This window comes from Staurois parvus, unplaced genomic scaffold (assembly GCF_062004578.1).
Source record: "Staurois parvus isolate SC_StPar_1 unplaced genomic scaffold, SC_StPar_1.0 ptg000042l, whole genome shotgun sequence".
NCBI classification, from domain to species: domain Eukaryota; kingdom Metazoa; phylum Chordata; class Amphibia; order Anura; family Ranidae; genus Staurois; species Staurois parvus.
The window spans coordinates 610974-625783 of NW_028317838.1; the positions used below are offsets into that span (position 1 = coordinate 610974).

Below are 14810 nucleotides of genomic sequence, written 5' to 3' on the forward strand. Positions count from 1 at the left end.
TTATTTACTCCCTTGTTATATCCCTTCTTGACTATTGTAACTCCCTCCTCATTGGCCGACCTCATCGCAGGCTATCCCCGCTCCAGTCTATCATGAACGCTGCTGCCAGACTCATCCACCTTACTAACTATTCTGTATCAGCCACCCCTCTCTGCCAATCCCTCCACTCAGTGTCCTCCACCCCTCTCTGCCAATCCCTCCACTGGCCTCCACTCAGTGTCCTCCACCCCTCTCTGCCAATCCCTCCACTGCCTTCCCATTGCCCAATGGATAAAATTCAAAAACATTAACAATAACATATAAAGCCATTTATAACTCTGCCCCAAATTACATCACCGATCTTGTCTCCAAATATCACCCAAAACGTACTCTCCGCTCCTCTCACAACCTATTGCTCTCTAGCTCCCTTGTCTCCTCTCATGCTTGTCTCCAGAGCTTCCCCCATCCTCTGGAACTCTCTACCCAAATTTATCAGACTATTGCCTACTCTGCTCACTTTTAGGCGATCTGTGAAAACCTCTCTCTTCAGGGAAGCCTATCCTGCCCTCAGCTAATAATGGAATCTTCTACTCTTCCTACCAGTCCATCCCCCACAGTTACTACCTTTTGTACCACTAGCCCCTCTCTCCTAGAATGTAAGCTCCAAAGAGCAGGGCCCTCCTATCCCTCTTGTATTGTTGCTGTATTGTCTCCCGTTATATTGTAAACCGCTGAGCAAACTGTTGGCGCCATAAATCCTGTATAATAATATTAATGAGAGATGAAATGTGGAAAGGAGGCATTGATAATGGGAGAGGAGATGGAACATGTAATGGGAGGAGTGGACAAGGTGGGCTTAGCTGGAGACCTCAAGCCTGGCTGATGATGTAATACTAGTCGGAAGAACCTATAATGGGCTCTCCCAATGAGGCTTCAGAGACTTGGTAAGATGACAATAGACCCCATCCTAGTCTCTGGTACTGAGGCAGTGTTGGTCATGTATTACCTCAGGATCCAGAAATGAAGAAAATGCTAGGAAACACAACTCAGTTGGTGAATCATGAAAATGCATTACATGTTCAGTCAAAGCTCCATAAAAAAGATAAAGATGAGAATCATGAGGGAAGCTGTTCAGTTATTGATGCTTATCTTAAAAACAATTGTCAAAAGGTAAAATATTCAAATCCCTTCTAGTTGTGTATTGATGGATATAAACACTAAACTCAGTTCATCCGATCATTACATTCCAGTTTGTTTTAGTTTGTTTCTTTAAAAGTAACATTTTATCTTTTCCCTTCTTCTCTAGCTTGTGGGATGACATTGGGGATGTGAAACAAACTTGTGACACCTGAAACTTCTTTAATATCTCTTTTCTTCCAGAATTTAATCTATGCAGAAATGTATGAATCCTCCGGTGATAGATTAGACCGGCATTAACTGTAAAAGTTTTGTCACATTGAGAGCATTAAAATTACTTCTCTCCAGTGTAAATCATCTGGTGTGTGATAAGACTTGACTTCTGTGTAAAAGCTTTATCACATTCAGAACACTGATATGGCTTCTCTCCAGTGTGAATCATCTGGTGTGTGATAAGATGTGACTTCACTGTAAAAGTTTTATCACATTCAGAACACTGATATGGCTTCTCTCCAGTGTGAATCCTCTGGTGTTTGATAAGATATGACTTATGTATAAAAGCTTTGCCACATTCAGAACACTGATGTGGCTTCTCTCCAGTGTGAATCCTCTGGTGTGGGATAAGATTTGACTTCTGAGTAAAAGCTTTATCACATTCAGAACACTGATATGGCTTCTCTCCAGTGTGACTTCTCTGGTGTGTGATAAGATTTGTCTTCACAGTAAAAGCTTTGTCACATTCAGAACACTGATATGACTTCTCTCCAGTGTGAATCCTCTGGTGTGTGATAAGACATGACTTCTGTGTAAAAGCTTTATCACATTCAGAACACTGATATGACTTCTCTCCAGTGTGAATCCTCTGGTGTCTGAAAAAATTTGACTTCTTTATAAAAGCTTTATCACATTCATAACAATGATATGACTTCTCTCCCTTGTGAACCTTCTGGTGTCTGATATATTTTCTCTCCATTGTAAAATCTCCAAATAAGAAGTAGTTTGAAATGACTCCTCTTATGTATACTTGGGTTGGACTTTATTGTAAAGCCATTGTCACTTCCAGAACATTGAAATTACTTTTCTCCTGCTGGATCAATGTGGAAGAGGATCCAAACCATGACTTTTAGAACACAGATATGACTTGTATCCCGTGTGAATCCTCCAGTGAGCTGCAATAAAGACTTTCAGTCAATTAAGACAACCATATGTCTTGTTTTCCATGTGACTCAGCCATATTTATGAAGACCAACATGACCCAAAACTTGGTTCATCAATCTACCTGTACAAAAAAAAAAGAAAAAATAATTCTATATAAAGGGCTACATAAAGTTGCTTTCTATTTTTAATGCTCATTACTAAATATATCTTATGAATAGAAAGAATATGTACAGCATTATCTACAGTATTTTTTTAATCAAATAGATTTTATTAAGAAAGTTTCTAAGTGCGCACAGTATTCCCAACATTCAGCCCAGACAATGGAGTCATACATTCTCACGTATAGGCAGTTGTGGCACTGTTACAGATCATACAGAACAATAACTTGCTTTGTCTATGGTGTCACTTTTACCTTTTATAAACAAATGAACAGAGAAAAGAAGAAACAGCCTAGAACAATTCAGCTGTACACGGCAAGTAACTCCCCCCAGTACATACAGTTGTGTTCAAAATAATAGCAGTGTGTTGAAAAAAGTGACTAAAGCTGAAAATCCTTCTAATCCTTTTATTTCCATCCACACAAATGCATTGGGAACACGACACATTCAATTGCAAATCACAACATGAAGAAAATACATCAAATTTGTGTTGTTCCTCTAAAAAAATGGAAGAAAAGTGAATATTAGACGGTTCAAAAAAATTGCAGTGTTTGTATTCTTCTTTACAAACTCAAACATTCACTATATAAACTGAGAAATGTTTGAAGATTTTGCTTTCCTTTGAATGACTTCATGAATATTTGGTTGTAGTCGCACTGTTTCTGAGAACTGCTGTACATCTGTGTTGCATGGAGTCCCCCAACTTCTGGCCCCTGTGATCAGGTATTCCAGCCCAGGATGATTGGACCACATTCCACAGTTCTTCTCTATTTCTTGGTTTTGCCTCAGAAACGGCATTTTTGATGTCACCCCACAAGTTTTCTATTGGATGAAGATCCGGGGATTGGGCTGGCCACTCCATAACGTCCATCTTGTTGGTCTGGAACCAAGATGTTGCACGTTTACTGGTGTGTTTGGGGTCGTTGTCTTGTTGAAACACCCATTTCAAAGGCATTTCCTCTTCAGCATAAGGCAGCATGACCTCTTCAAGTATTCTGATGGATTCAAACTGATCCATGATCCCTGGTATGCGATAAATAGGCCCAACACCGTAGTATGAGAAACATCCCCATATCATGATGCTTGCACCACCATGACCACCACCTTCACGGTCTTCACAGTGTACTGTGGCTTGAATTCAGTGTTTGGGGGTCGTCTGACAAACTGTCTCCGCCCACTAGACCCAAGAAGAACAATCTTACTGTCATCAGTCCACAAAATGTTGCGCCATTTCTCTTTAGGCCAGTCAATGTGCTCTTTGGCAGATTGTAACCTCTTCAGCACGTCTTTTTTCCAACAGTGGGACTTTGCGGGGGCTTCTTGCAGATAGCTTGGCTTCACATCAGCGTCTTCTAATTGTAACATTCCTCACAGGGAACGTCACACCTTCTTTCATCTTCCTGGAGCTGATTGTTGGCTGAGTCCGCGCCATTTTGGCTATTCTTCTATCCATTCCAATGGTAGTTTTTCGCTTTCTTCCACGTCTTTCAGGTTTTGGTTGCCATTTTAAAGCATTTGCAATAATTTTAGCTGAGCAGCCGATCATTTTCTGCACTTCTTTATATGTTTTCCCTTCTCCAATCAACTTTTTAATTAAGGTACGCCGTTCTTCTGAACAATGTCTGGAACAACCCATTTTCCTCAGAATTTCAGAGAGAAATGCACTGTAACCAGCATGTCCAACATTTGCTTCCTTCCTTCCTTAAATAAGGGCAATAATTGCCACCTGTTTCTCAAAGAATGAATGACCTCACTAATAGAACTCCACACTGCTATTATTTTGAACACGCCCCTTTCAATGAGTGATTCAATGACACAGAATCAGCAGCATGCATGTCATGACTGTTGGGTCTGTTGGATTTCTATGACTCTACTACACCTGCTAGTAAATTATTTGCCATGTAGAAATATCATTTCTACCAAAAACAGTGATTGATCCGGTTAGTGATGTCTGACTGCTATTATTTTGAACACAACTGTACATAGATAGCGGACACCATTCAATGAGGCCCGTGTCTACAGGATCATTCTCCAAGTATCAGTCTCCAATGTAGTCACCATTCAGTAGGATACAACTAGCCGTTCTCCTTCTATGGAGCTAAAAGAGCTAAGATTTTAAAAGCCTATGAAGAACTAACTAAGAGAGAGCAAGGAGTATCCAGCCAGTTCTGCTAGAGAGACATACATTTCTTGGGGGAATAACAATGTTGATACGTTCGTTTTTTCACATGTTGATGTGGAGATCACCTGCTCAATTCACTGGTGTCTGCTGGGAGTTTGAGATGATAGCCAAGATCGGGATATTTTTTATGGTCAAGCAGCCTCACTATTGCTATATGACTTGTAATAGGGGAGGTGTAAATAATTCCTCCTCTATTGAGACCAAGAGGCACACCCGAGGAATATTGAACACCTACATTACAATACTGGTCATATCGTTCCACTTTTTGAATAATTTTGGACATCTCCAAAACGTGTATCAAATCCTCGACATCACCGCTACAATTGGGGTCATAAGGGGAAATCCCTCCTGTCCTAGCTGAACAATTGAGCTGGAGTCCTGAAAGTTCTATGCAAAAGAAATGACTGAGTTTCTGTGAAGAGGACAGAGAGGTGAGAGGTATGGAGGTCACAATCACCTCCCACCACTCTCTATTATTTTCTCTGTTTCCCATTTCTTTCTATAAGTCTTTGGCAAGAGTCAAAAGACTGGAATAAATATATGAGAGATCATGCCTTTCCCACTGGTGTCATCTGAAGCCCATTAACAAGTGTGAGAGTGATGTGAAATCTGTATCTGATGGAAGTAGCAACCGATGGATGGGATCTAATGTGTCTACTAAGTCCCACCTGGTAAGATGTTGAAGTTGGGCAGATATAATATACAGTCTAACATTTGGTATTGCTAGGCCTCCTTGGTCTTCACCATACTGTAGAGTAGTGAGCTTGATTCTAGCTGATGGCTTCTTCTAAATGAGCTCCCCAAACTGGAAGCCACTTACAGAAGTGGGAGCGGGTACCTGTCAATTTTGGTTACCCCCCCAAAAAGGTGCCAGTTGGGTCCTTAACCACTTGCCTACCAGGCACTTATACCCCCTTCCTTACCAGGCCAATTTTCAGCTTTCAGCGTTGCCACACTAAATGACAATTGCGCGGTCATGCAACATTGTACTCGTGTGAAATTTTTATCATTTTTGTCACACAAATAGAGCTTTCTTTTGGTGGTATTTACTCCCCATTGGCTGTTTTATTTTTAGCGCTATAAACAATAAAATAGCAAAACATTTGAAAAAAAAAGTTCTTTGTTTCTATTATAAAATATTGCAAATTGAAGGTAATTTTTCTCCTTCACTGATGTGCGTTGATGAGGCGGCACTGATGGGCACTGATAGGCAGCACTGATGGGCACTGATAGGCAGCACTGATTACACGGATTAGAGACTAACCGTTTTTATATTTCATGTATGCACTTTGAAACGCCAACTTGGGATGTTTATCACATCTATACTCCACCATACGCCTCAGTGTGTGTATTTATTTATGTCACTATAATTGATATGGAGATCATAGTTGGTCACTTTTATATTATCCATTGTATCTAGATACATTTCATTCATGATATTTATGATTTTACATTTTTTTCATACCTTTAGCGCTGCATGTGTTTTATTTATTATTGATTAGAGGGTTTTGAGGTTCTTACCTTTCATGCCAGCTGCTCCATTTCTATGTTTATCCAGCGCTCATTTTATCTTGTTGGATGAGGCAGCACTGATGAGCTGGCACTGTTAGGCGGCACTGATAATGGGTACTGATAGTCACTGATAGGCAGCACTGCTGGGCACTGACTGGTGACACTGCTGGGCAAAGGTGGGTGGCACTGATGGGCACTTGTGGGTGGAACTGGTGGGTGGCGCTGATGGGCACCGATCCTCAGGGCACTGATGATCCCTCCTCTGACAACTGCCGGCAGTACGTTCCTCATGCTCTGACAGGGTGAGGAAAGTGCAGTCTAGAACCGGCAATTGCATTTCTCGATGACCAGCGTGTCATAGAACACAACAATCACGGAGATCGCCAGGTGTGCGCCCCCAGGGGCATGCAGGAGAGCGCATTCTGGGAGGACGTCATATGACAGCCTCCCAGAACTGGCCTGCCGCAGTGCAGTCGTCATTTGGCTACCTGCGGTCGGCAACTAGTTGAAGCAGGACTTCCCCTTTTGGGTGGAGCTCTGCTTTAACATCAGCAAGAGATAACAGTGCTATAGTATCAAGGGAGGAGTGAATGTAGAGACTGGCACATGTTATATACTCTATAGTATCATTTCTGGTACTCTCACAGTGGGAGTATAGATTTAGTACTTCAAACTGTATGCAGATATCAGTGGCAGACGAGTGGGTGACCTGTCCGCCTCACTGAAAATTCAAACTGATAGTGTAGGTTCCCCAATTGGGAAAACCCCCATAAGGGATAAAGAGCTAATGAGAGGAAAGGTGAAAAGGAAGAGAGCAATGGAGAGATAAGAGCAAGAGTAGTGAAGAAAGGGGTACAGATAAGGGGGGAGGAGAGGAGGTCCCCAGGGGGGAGGGTGTGTGCCTGTATAGAGCAGCAACTGAGTAGTGGGTTACCTAATGGACTCAGGACTACAAAGAGAGTAAGGTTTCATCAGAGTTTGAGGGTAGGAAATGGTCAACCCATGGTTGCCATAGTTGTTCATTTTTATGCACTCTGTCTAATAGGACGGCTTCTACTTTGACATGTATCGTGGCTCGAGTGGCACTATTCTTAGTTTCAGTGGTATTGAGGTGGGGGGATTTCCAGGCCTTCGCTATGGTTTGCTAAGCCGTGGTGGTGACCTACAGGAGTAGTTTGAATTGCCAGTGTGTCACTTCTTGGGCCTTATGCAAGTAAAGGAATGGACGCTGGTCAACCGACCAAGTCCAGTGTTGAGGAATGGCCTCAGCTGCCATTCTAGCCACGTTCTCTGATGCATTTCACCCCACCCACTGGGACTTGGTCACACTGCATCCATCCCCTTACTTGTATTGGCTGACACTGGAATCGCTCTGACTCATGCTCCCTTCTTCTCACTTGCCGGTGGGGTGATCCCTTTCCTTCCATCCATAGCTTGGAGACACACCATAAGGTATACTTCTTGGGGCTTGTTATTAAATGAGGCAGTGGCCGGATGGATATATATATACTGTAACTTCTTCATAAAGAACTGTAGGCATATGGAATATTTTGCACCAATACGTTTGAACAACCGGGCAGGTCCACCAAATGTGGATACCTGCTTCAGAGCAGCCACATAAACAAGTCAGGGATTAGGGATGGATTTAGTGATCCGGGCAGGGACCAGGTACCAGTGCATGAGAGTGCTGTGGTTAGTCTCCATAGCAACTATATTTTGGGAGGAGGATTTTGCAGCAGACCATATGTCTGCCCAATCGCTTTCAAATGAAGATTTAAATCCCATTACCACTTGGATGTATATGGTAAGGAAGTGTAAGGTGGTGGAGCTGGTAACTGTGCATATAAGGTGGAAATCAAAAGTCTGGCATGGGGGTCACATTTACATATGTGTCCAAACCTAGTCATGTCTAGGACAGAGGTGTTCATGTGTAAGTGGGAGCAATACAAGTGTTTGATCTGAAGATATCTAAAAATTTCAGAGGTAGAGATTTTGTTGGAGTCACATAGGGTTTGGAAGGGTATAAAGGAGTCTGGTGTTGAACTAGACTAGCTCTAGGACAAGCATGAAAAGAAGATGGAGGCATCCATGCCGGATAAAAGCCTGGATGGAGGAGGTATGCCATGAGTGGGTTATGGGGTGACTGTAAGGTGTATCAGAACTTTAGACTGTCCCAGATAGATGGGTAGTGTTGAGTAATTGGGTGTTGGAGTGAGCGACGATCTCTTGGGTGTAGCCATAGTAAATTTGCAACTGATGAGGGGATACAATCTACTGATTCTATAGTGACCCATAGGAGGGGGTCACTTTTACTGCATGATATTTAGGGAGTTGAGCAAGATGTGCAGCTTGGAAATATTTAGCAAAGTTAGGAAGCCCCAGACCACTCTAAGTTTCGGTAAGATACGGATGGACTGGGGTAGATGCAGTTTAACAGTGCCCCATACATAAGTGGTGGCATGACACTGTAATATGCAGAGGAAACAGGAAGGTATATTGTGACGGAGGGTAGGCAGGACAGAACACGCAAGGCAGATGGCAAACACACAAAGCTTTATTATTACAAATGGCAGTCACTCAATAGGGGATTGCAAGGGGGGTGGCAGTGCCCAGTATGGGAAATAGCAAGAAGAGGACCCAAAATAATTGTAGTCCAGCCACAGGGGCAAAGTTAAAATCTCTACAGCAGTTTGTAATCCAAACAGGGAGGTGGAGAGGGAGTACAAGAACAGTTCAGGGAAAACAGGGGGGCATTCACTCACAGATCAGACAGGGATGCCCGGGTCCACAAGGGAGCAAGGCAGTATGACATCAAGTACTTGCCCTGAAACTGGAGTATGCGTGGCATAGTCCATGGTAATAATCCCCCCGAGTCCTAGATGCCTGCAGAAGGCAGCTGGTGTAGTTCTCCCCCTATCCTTGGGGCTTGCAGAGTGGCAGCTTGTGGAGGTCTCCCCCTTCTCTGGGGCTTGCGGTGGGCAGCTGGCATGATTCTCCCCCTTAGCTTTGGGGTGTGCAGTGCGGCAGCTCCCCTTATCTGTTGGGGGGGTGTATGCAGTGTGGCCACAAGAGTCCCGTATTATCTGGGATCCCTCGGTGGCTTGGCAGTGAAATGGATGACCGGGAAGAGCCTGTCATCGGTCTCTTAAACCGATGCAGGACGCTTCTTGGTCGTCCTGGCAATGGCGGGCGGGCCGTGGGCAGTGAGCCTCGTTGCTCGGCAAAGAGGCACGCCCCCCTGGACACGGAGCGCAGCCTTTGTCCGGTGGCATCCGCAAGAGCGGGAACTCCCTGTGCATGCAGTGCAGATGTCGGGACCGTGCGGCGTCATTCTGACACCGCGGTCCAGAACCTCTCCGCAGGAGGTTCGTACCTCTCCGCAGACAGGTGTGAACCTCACTATCTTTTCCCCTAATGCCTCCCAGGATGGGGAGAAGATAGTGGCGGAGGTGAGAGGAGCCACACCTCTTGTCCTGCGTGGTTCGGCTTCAAAAAGCCGCGGCAGGACGAGAGGCAGCAGGGGGGAAGGTCATCCTGACAGGGGGGAAACAACTACTGAAATGGGAGCTGAGCTTTATTAATTAAATTACAATGTGCTAAGGGAATTGGGGGAAACTGGCTAATGAAATTGGGACTGGAATGCACTTTATTTGAGGGGCTGAAATGTACTATATTTGGGAGGGAGATATAACAGATTTGGGCACCCTGGCAGCACCTATATTGTGACATTATACAGTTGCAAGAAAAAGTATGTGAACCCCTTGGGAATATGTGGAGTTTTGCATGAATTGGGCATAAAATGTGCTCTGAACGTCACCTAAATCACAACAATAGAAGAACACAGTCTGCTGAACATAATACTACACAAACATTAGATGTTGCCATGGTTTGATTGCACATAACATGTAAACATTCACAGTGCAGGGAGGAAAAAGTATGTGTACCTTTGGACTTAATAACTGGTTGACCCTCCTTTGGCAGCAATACCCTCAACCAAACGTTTCCTGTAGTTGCAGATCAGACCTGCACAACGATCTGGAGTAATTTTGGACCTTTTCCTACTCTCTGGGAATGTCCTCTTGTTATGGGCTGTACATTCCAGAACCTCCTCAAGACCTGGACCAAAAAGATTATCGCCAATAAAGGGTAAGGCACAAAGGTGCAGTTTGAATGCGGAGTTCCCTGCCCAGGTTTTTAACCAAAATGCCCTTTTAGCTGAATTCACAAGGGCAGAGGTTCAAGCCGCTAGCTTAACTGACTTGGCCGAGGCATCCACAAGGAAACCAACTGCTTTAAACAGCAAAGGAAATTATTTCAGGATTTGCTGCCTGGAGGTTCCTGCCGAGAGAAGTGACTGTGTAAGTCAGCATTCCAGATATCTGGTGACACAGGTAGCCGAGAAAGCTGGCCTAAAGCTGATGGAAGTGGAATTCCAGGCCCTGTGGAGTAAGACTTCATCCCTCTTATCCATAGGGTCTTTCAGAGCCCCCATATCTTCAAATGTTAAGTCTGTCCTTTTAGAGACTTTAGATAAGGGGGTGTATAATTTCTGAACCTTGTTCCATTGCTGGGACCCGTTATCCTCAAATGGAAACCTCCTATTAAGATTACTTGAGAAAAAGGGTTTCCTCTCAGGGCTTTCCCATTCCTGCTTAATGGTATCAACCAGGGAACTATGGACTGGAAAGACATTAGTCTTTCTAGCATGCAAACCTTGATACATGAGGTCATGCTTAGATAGGCAAACGTCCTCCTCCTTGATCTCTAAGGTTTCGTAGATAGCTTTAAGGGGGTTGTCCACATCTTCCAGGGGCAATTTGTTCCTGGAACCTCTGGAGGAGCAAACATCACCGTCCTCCTCTTATGAGCCTGAATCTACCCGGGACCTAGGATCCTCCTCCGGGTCCTCCTCCCCTTTTAATGCATCTGCTACCTCCAAACCCACCGATTGGGTCCAAGGATCCAGTGGTGGCTGCATTTTTCCAATAGGGATCTAAAGGATTGAAATGTAGACAACATGTCATCCTTAATGGAGGTGAGCACTTTATGGCACGCTGTAAATGACTTATCCTTAATTAGCCTAGCCACACAATTGCAGCATAAGGGTTTTTCCCAAGCTGAACCCAATTTAGCTGCACAAACTGCACACTTCTTCTTGGGGGTCTGACTCTGCACCTTGTCCTGGACTTTAACCTACAATAAGCAAGAAAAAAAACAGTACAGAAAATAATCAGCCCAGGGCCCCTCATACAAAACCACTGTGCTGGGGGAGCAAGAAAAGGAAGTGTGCCCACCAGGGTCAGCAAGAGGGATCAGAGTCCCCAAGCTTACCTTAGAGGAGCCAGTGCCTGAATGACCAGGATATGCCTGAGTACTGTCAGTGCCTTCCATCCATCCCTCTTGTGGTGGCGCCACAGGCTCTGCTGGGTCTGTACACCAGACTGGCTGCCTAACCAGATGCTAGTGCTGCTATGGAGACTGGAACCATGAGTCTCAGGCGCCCGTTGACGACATCACCGCAGCAGGAACTTCTGGTACCTGGACAGCACCCAGAAGTTGCAGCTACTCGCACGCCAGATTGGCAGTCACTCTGCCCCACTGTGCATCGGATGCTGGAGCCCCCCCCGCACGGGAAGGAGAATGACAGGCATCAAATGTCCTGGATCCCCCAGGACACACCCGATGGTCATCATCCACTGAGGCATGGAAAAATATCAGGAGCGCAGCCCCACTTCCCCTGAAGGGATCACATCGGGCAGGAGGAAGTAAGACAGACCAGGAGCCACCAGCAAGCTCTAGGGCCCAGGGATTCGACAATCAGTTCCTTGATGACTGCACCCATCCTTGCAGAGGAAACACTAAAAACTCAGGAGGGAGGCCTGGTGGTCCGCCTTTTATAGTACTGTGCTTACGTGTTTCCTGTCCGAGAGGGAGGAGCTCTGTCTCAGGAAGGATGTCCTGGAGGACGTTTGGAGAAATGAACATTAGAATGACTGAGAGACAAAAGCCAGAAATAGATCAGTGGCTGCATGCACACCTCATTGTTAGGGTGCAGGTAGAGAGGCAGAGATGAGGCAGGATTTATCATGAGATACAAATTAAAGTGTATTATTTTCAAAACAGCCAAGAATATTTCACAAGGTCTGAAAAGTATGTAAGTCATCGAGTTATTCCCCAATTTAAGAAGAAGAGCATAACTGCAGGTAGTAAATGTAAGAGAGGAGTTGCAGATGATACGATGGTGAGTAGTATGTACAGGAAAGGAGTACGGAGGTATGACAGTGATCGGTATGTACAGGAGAGGAGTGTGGGGGGGTATGACAGTGATCGGTATGTACAGGAGAGGAGTGTGGAGGTAAGACAGTGATCGGTATGTACAGGAGAGGAGTACGGAGGTATGACAGTGATGGGTATGTACAGGAGAGGAGTACGGAGGTATGACAGTGATGGGTATGTACAGGAGAGGAGTACGGAGGTATGACAGTGATGGGTATGTACAGGAGAGGAGTACGGAGGTATGACAGTGATGGGTATGTACAGGAGAGGAGTACAGAGGTATGACAGTGATGGGTATGTACAGGAGAGGAGTACGGAGGTATGACAGTGATGGGTATGTACAGGAGAGGAGTACGGAGGTATGACAGTGATGGGTATGTACAGGAGAGGAGTGTGGGGGGTATGACAGTGATGGGTACGTACAGGAGAGGAGTACGGAGGTATGACAGTGATGGGTATGTACAGGAGAGGAGTACGGAGGTATGACAGTGATGGGTATGTACAGGAGAGGAGTACGGAGGTATGACAGTGATGGGTACGTACAGGAGAGGAGTACGGAGGTATGACAGTGATGGGTACGTACAGGAGAGGAGTACGGAGGTATGACAGTGATGGGTACGTACAGGAGAGGAGTACGGAGGTATGACAGTGATGGGTACGTACAGGAGAGGAGTACGGAGGTATGACAGTGATGGGTACGTACAGGAGAGGAGTACGGAGGTATGACAGTGATGGGTACGTACAGGAGAGGAGTACGGAGGTATGACAGTGATGGGTACGTACAGGAGAGGAGTACGGAGGTATGACAGTGATGGGTACGTACAGGAGAGGAGTACGGAGGTATGACAGTGATCTGTATGTACAGGAGAGGAGTACGGAGGTATGACAGTGATGGGTATGTACAGGAGAGGAGTACAGAGGTATGACAGTGATGGGTGTGTACAGGAGAGGAGTACGGAGGTATGACAGTGATGGGTATGTACAGGAGAGGAGTACGGAGGTATGACAGTGATGGGTATGTACAGGAGAGGAGTACGGAGGTATGACAGTGATCTGTATGTACAGGAGAGGAGTACGGAGGTATGACAGTGATGGGTATGTACAGGAGAGGAGTACGGAGGTATGACAGTGATGGGTATGTACAGGAGAGGAGTGTGGAGGTATGACAGTGATGGGTATGTACAGGAGAGGAGTACGGAGGTATGACAGTGATCGGTATGTACAGGAGAGGAGTACGGAGGTATGACAGTGATGGGTATGTACAGGAGAGGAGTACGGAGGTATGACAGTGATGGGTATGTACAGGAGAGGAGTACGGAGGTATGACAGTGATGGGTATGTACAGGAGAGGAGTACGGAGGTATGACGTTCCCAGGGAGGAGTATCTCAGGAAGGGTCTATACTCCGCCATAACTCTGGTTCTCGGAGTGTCAGGTCCCAGCGGGTTCTCCTGGTGTCTCTCCTGTTATTCTGTCTCGGACACATCAGAGGAACATGGTGGGAGATCGGCCTGAATGTCCTTCCTAGGAGGGAATACCGGAGCCATTCTGAGGCCCATTTAATGGCCGGCAATGAGGAGGAAACCAACACTGAGAAGTAGATGCTGAGATATATACAGCACGGGGCAGCACAGTGGCTGAGTGGTTAGCACTTCCACCTGGCAGTACTCGGGTTGTTGGTTCAAATCCCAACCATGGCACCACCTGCCTGGAGTTTGCATGTTCTCCCTGTGCCTTTGTGGGTTTTCTCCAAGTACTATAGTTTCCTCCCACACTACAAAGACATGCTGGGAGGTGAATTGTCTCCTAAGTTGTCCCTAGTATGTGTATGTATGGATGTGAGTTAGGACCCTTAGATTGTACGCTCCTCGGGGGCGGGGACTGATGGGAATGTACAATATAGATGTAAACTGACGGCGCTATATAAGTACCTGGAATAAATAATAATAATACACCCAGATCATCAATGACGAGGAGGAAGGTTCAGTCACAGATGATTGGTCCGTCTATAGCAGGGACAGGAGCTGGGACCAGGAATAGGAGATCCACCTGACTTACCCGTGTGCTCTGACATGGAGAAGATCCCATGCTGGCCCTATGGTGGCCGTGTGTTCAGGATGGAGACCGATTATGTTGGACCTTCTTGAAGCTGATCTAAAATGGCTGAGAGGAAGAAAGTGTTCTCAGGACAGGAAGTGACACCAGACAGGAAGTGACTGCAGACAGATTTATACAGAGGGTGCAGTATGGAGAGCAGACACTAGATGGTGCTGGTACAAAAAAAGCTGAATAGAATAAAACAAGAGGGAAAAAACCTGAAAAGCAAAAGATGATGGCGGCTCGTAATCTTCTAATTTAACAGCTTGACGTCATTGTCCCACTCTACATGTTACATCACATCACGTGACT

At 45.4% G+C, this 14810-nt stretch overlaps 2 protein-coding genes across 2 annotated transcripts in view; one reads left to right on the forward strand and one right to left on the reverse strand.

Annotated features, from left to right (window-relative positions):
• LOC149470476 (uncharacterized) overlaps positions 1 to 14810 on the forward strand; it is a 491741-nt gene that overhangs the window by 211243 nt on the left and 265688 nt on the right. The window lies entirely within an intron of this gene.
• On the reverse strand, positions 1029 to 14769 carry LOC149470477 (uncharacterized). Its single transcript, XM_089663436.1, has 2 exons — positions 14460 to 14769; positions 1029 to 2395 (listed from the first exon to the last, which is right to left on the reverse strand). Exon 2 carries the CDS (start codon positions 2087 to 2089, stop codon positions 1451 to 1453), a length of 639 nt encoding a protein of 212 aa, XP_089519562.1. The 5' UTR covers positions 2090 to 2395; positions 14460 to 14769; the 3' UTR covers positions 1029 to 1450.